General features: G+C 40.4%; 1 protein-coding gene across 7 annotated transcripts in view; it reads left to right on the forward strand.

Moving 5' to 3' along the window:
- RALB (RAS like proto-oncogene B) overlaps window positions 1-4,808 on the forward strand; it is a 53,178-nt gene that overhangs the window by 43,891 nt on the left and 4,479 nt on the right. For all 7 annotated transcript variants that reach the window (XM_017891977.1, XM_017891979.1, XM_017891975.1 and 4 more), the window contains exon 4: window positions 3,399-3,576. In XM_017891977.1, the coding sequence (XP_017747466.1) occupies window positions 3,399-3,576 (178 nt within the window). The remainder of the gene's footprint in view (window positions 1-3,398; window positions 3,577-4,808) is intronic.

Here is a 4,808-nt window from a genome sequence, read left to right on the forward strand (position 1 = left end):
AAAAAAAAAAAAAAAAAAAGGGAGAATCTTCTGGGGCTTTCTGAATCTAATCTTGGCACATTATAGACTGTGATGATTATAATCTCTTTGGGCTTTCCTGATCTGTGATTTCTGAATGAAATAATTTTAAGAGTCTTATTGTCCCTGAAAAAGAGTGAAGCTATTCCATATACTCAAGAACTTATAATTTTGTTCCTATAAATCCTGAGAGATTTTCATTGATAAATTAACCATCTATCTTTTTAATAATTTTACTAAAAAAAGTAGCAGATTCAGTTTGTTTTGAAGGTTATGAAATAATGACCGGAGAGTGAAAGATGTGAGTCAAAATGACCATTTGCTGCTACTTAAGGACTTCTAGCATAGTGGAGGGGTGAGAACATGGCTTTAGAGTCAGGTGACTGGGTTTGAATCCCTGCCTTGCCACTCACTGACCATGGGCAAGTTTACTTAGTGTCAGGATTTTGTTTCTTTCTCTGGAAATGCACTTGTGAGTTGAGAAATGAAATGAAAGGATGCATTAGACTGTGCATTTCATGGGGGCAGGAACCTGGCTACCCTCCATTGTCCCCAGGCCCTGTCACAGTGTAGACACGCGGCACTTCCATAGTGAGTAGAATATCCATTGTTATTTATTTTAAAATGTGGCAGTTATTCTCCATGAAGGTGTTAGAGAAGAAAGAAAAAAAAAATATGGCAATGAAAAATACCTTAAGTTCATTTTGTTGTAAAGAAATAGCCTTTTGGGCATAATTATTACACTCTGTGAATGTCTCTTTACCCCATGCCCTTCCTGTTTCTTCTACATAATTGTATTTAAAAAGATCTGTTCTTATAAATATATCTATCTGGATGACTTTTTAAGAAGGAGATCTAGAGTTTAGTAGGGAATTGAAGAGAAAAAACCCCAAATCAATCAGTTTTTAAAATTCTTTAGCAAGTTCTGGTCTGACAGTAAGGTGGTCAGCCAGAGGTGAAAAGGAGAAAGCTAACTATCCTTCCAGGACTTGGACGGAAGCATCACTGAGCCAGGTGAGCACAGGTCACCCAGCAGGGCGAGTGAAAGATAATAGGGAGGTGCCTCAGTGATGCTTCATAGCTGCAGGCTTCAGAGTCGAAGACCTACTTTGCTGGAAGCAGAGTGCGTGTGTTGCAGTGACCAGTTAAATGACTGTGACTCATTATGAGAAGTCCTGTTACTTTTTAGACATTTCAGACCTTCCTAAGGGCTGCTGTGTTTGAATGTAGCCCATGCATTTATAATTGTTTGCATCTACATAGTTGTGTTTTTAATGCCTCCTAGAAGGTAAAACAGGACAGATGCACACACTCTCTTCTTCCCTGCCCCGAGCCTTTTGATTTCCTGTTGTTTCTGTGACTTACCTAGAAGGGAAGTGGGCAGGAGAGTCCTTTGCAGAGGATATGAAGAAATACAGGTATTTAAAGTGTCCCTTATCCTCTCCTCAGTCACCACACGCACAGATAGTACTCAGGTGTTCTCACAGAATGGGAGCAGGGCTCCCCTCATCATGGAAAAGGGTTTTGGTCGTTAGGTGAAAAGAGAGATCCTTAGAAGGAAAAGGACAGATGAATACCTAAAACCAGAAAGAAGGGGAAGTTAGTTCTTCTGACTTGAACTTTGCTTAGGTTTCTCACGTTGTTGCGAACGGAAGAATGCAAATGCAGGTCAATTATTTGAGCCCTGTGGCTAAACTTAGTCACTTTACTTCATGCCTGTTAGCAGTTTTAAAACAGCATTTCTGTATTATCTTCCAAATAGAAAGGCCCCAATATAAAATGACATGTGAATATGCTGTCTTCCTTGAAACTTTTCCTGGAAAATATTTTATGAAGTAAGATAAATAGGCTTGTCGTTAAGAGACCAGAACTTGGTACTCCCATTTTTGGATTGATATGTTTATCAGTGAGTTAATTTTGTGTTCCCCTGCAAGGCTAATGAGCCAGAAAGCTGTCAGTTTTTATTGTTCATAGTTTATATTGATCACATGACTTTTAAATGTATCTTGTTCTTTGACCCGAGTTCAAATGTAGGGTATAACAAGGCTACACAAAGCCAGTTTCAAGCATCTTTTCATCTTTTTAGTTTGTCTTAAAATATTTGCTATCTGGCACTTAAATTGACTACATGGAAATTTTATTATTATTATTATTTTTTTTGTAGATACAAGGTCTCCCTATGTTGCCCAGACTGGTCTTGAACTCCTGGGCTCAAGTGATCCTCCCTCCTCAGGCTCCCGAAGTGCTGGGATTACAGATGTGAGCCACCACGCCTGGCCTAGAAAATAATTTTATTATTGTGGAATGTTACCCTATACCATATAAAAATCAGTGCAGATCTCTAAAAAATACATTTTGAAGAGGACTCTTTTTAGAATGTATTGGAATATAAAATAGAAATATTCTCACTGGACCAAAATAATGGGAATGGGATATTTAATTTTTTAAAAAAATATTTGGTTTTGATTAGTACTTTCAGATAGCTGATAATTTTTAGTAGATGTAAAATTTAATGTGCTATGGGTAATGGTATTTTTATAGAAGACACTTTTGAAGAACTTTTCCATAGGGCTTGTAGTATTTCCTTTCGTTTTTTTCACTTTGTAGTAGAAAAATGGTATGTATTAGAATGTGATTACTGCCTAACATATCTGTCCCAATTCTGTGGCCTCTAACATTACTGTGTCTGCATAGAAACTGGGGGTGGGATGACATACTTGTCATGTACACATGCAGATCTAATCAAAGCTGAAGTTTCAAAACAAAACAATATTCACCTTTCCTACTTGAGATTCCCTTGGACATTTCTGATCTGTTCAGTTCTGTTCTATAATCTATTTCATTGAGGGAGAGGGGGGAAACTGCTGGTTGTGACCCACTAGATTGGTTTTGTGATCCACTAACAAGCTGCCACCTTCCATATAGAAAACACTGGATTTCATAGCTTTTATGTTACAAAGAAATATTTTCAGGGGAATTAGCATTTTATGGAGATAGTTCCTTTAGCTTGTTTTATTGCAGAGATTGACCATTTTCTTCTTTTACTTTTTTTTTTTTGTGCGTAAGTTGGGGACCCTGTTGTGATGCAAAATCCTGGGCTCCTATCCAGACACCTACTTCTGTAAGACTGGGCCCAGAAATCTGCATTTGTAATGAGTGTCCTAGGAGATTCTGATGCAGGCAAACTGAGAACCAGACTTGGAAGACACTTGTCTCGCTCATGACTGCCTCTAGGGAGTGCTTTCTCAGAACATGCCCTAAATCTGATTTTTTTTTTTCCCCTTCTGCCTTAGGAAAGGCTTTTATTTTAGATGGGTTCACAAAAGTGGGGTTGTTACTTTGGTTGTTTTAGCTGCTGTATTTTTGGTGTAACACCTTAGGGAGCAGATTCTCCGTGTGAAGGCTGAAGAAGATAAAATTCCATTGCTTGTCGTGGGAAACAAGTCTGACTTAGAGGAGCGGAGGCAGGTGCCTGTGGAGGAGGCCAGGAGTAAAGCCGAAGAGTGGGGCGTGCAGTACGTGGAGACATCGGCGAAGACGCGGGCCAATGTGGACAAGGTAGGTGTGCATTCTGTGTGTTTCTCAGGAACAGACCTGAGAAACAGCAGAATGGAGGCAGCTCACTTGCTGGGTTTTATGGAACCATTTATGAAAACTAGGTGAAGGTTCTGATTTATATGAATGTCTAAGCCATTATCGTGATTATAATGAGAAACATTGAGAGGATGTCATCCTGTATTTCAAACAGCTCACAGAACCTTTCACTTTGTCAAGAGGTTTCATTAGAGCGTGCTTAATGTGTTTTTTTTGTTTGTTTGTTTTTGTTTTTTTTTTGAGACAAAGTCTCACTGTGACACCAGGCTGGAGTGGTGTAATCTCAGTTCACTGAAACCTCTGCCTTCTGGGCTCAAGCAATCCTCTTACCTCACCGTCCCAAGTAGCTGGGACCACAGATGTGCACCACCTGTAGCACCACCACACTGGCTGTTTTTTGTGGAGATGGGGTTTCACCATGTTGCCCAGGGTGGGCTCAAAGTCCTGGGCTCAAGTGATCTGCCTGCCTCATCCTCCCAAAGTGCTGGGATTACAGGTGTGAGCCACCACACCCGGCCAACTATGCTTACTGTTGGTGTGGTCCTGGGAAGGATGGTGGGACAAGGCCATTGGTTTGTGAAGGCTGGGCTGGAGGGATGGACGTCATTAGTTTGTGTGTGTGCTCTTACCTCCCACAGCCTTGCTCTTCAGGAGCAAGGTGGGCGGGCCTGGCTGCTTCTAGGAGGTTCCCCCGTAGGTGCCCTTAAAAGATATGTGGAACTTCTTGATTTTGCTCTCATTGAGTTATTGGTTAGATTTGTTCTTTTTACCTTACTGTTCACTGACAGAGCCACAGTGTTCCGTCTTTATAGTGTAGTCTGTAAATAGTATTTGCTCTCAGAAATCAACTCTCTGGGATCTTTTTTTTTTTTTTCTCTTATCCCATCCCAGCATACTTTCTCAATCAAATCTCTGAAGCTAATAAAAGGATGACCTTGAGTGACAATGATGAATGCTGACAATTTGAAAATCCACCTGTCAGGGGTTGCTGTTGTCAGGCCTTTTTTCTTTTTAAAATTAAGGTTCAAGGTGGTTGCCACACAGCTAAAATCTTAACGCTGTACCTTAAAGATGAGGCTTTCCTTCTGCCTTGAGCTCATTCACTAGCTCTCATTGCATCCGTGTGCTTGTACAATCTAAGCACATAGCACTTTGGCGGCCTCACAGTGGACACGTCTGCTTTTTGTTCTGTGGCA

The sequence above is a fragment of the Rhinopithecus bieti genome, unplaced genomic scaffold (genome assembly GCF_001698545.2).
Source record: "Rhinopithecus bieti isolate Rb0 unplaced genomic scaffold, ASM169854v2 scaffold_19969, whole genome shotgun sequence".
NCBI lineage: Eukaryota > Metazoa > Chordata > Mammalia > Primates > Cercopithecidae > Rhinopithecus > Rhinopithecus bieti.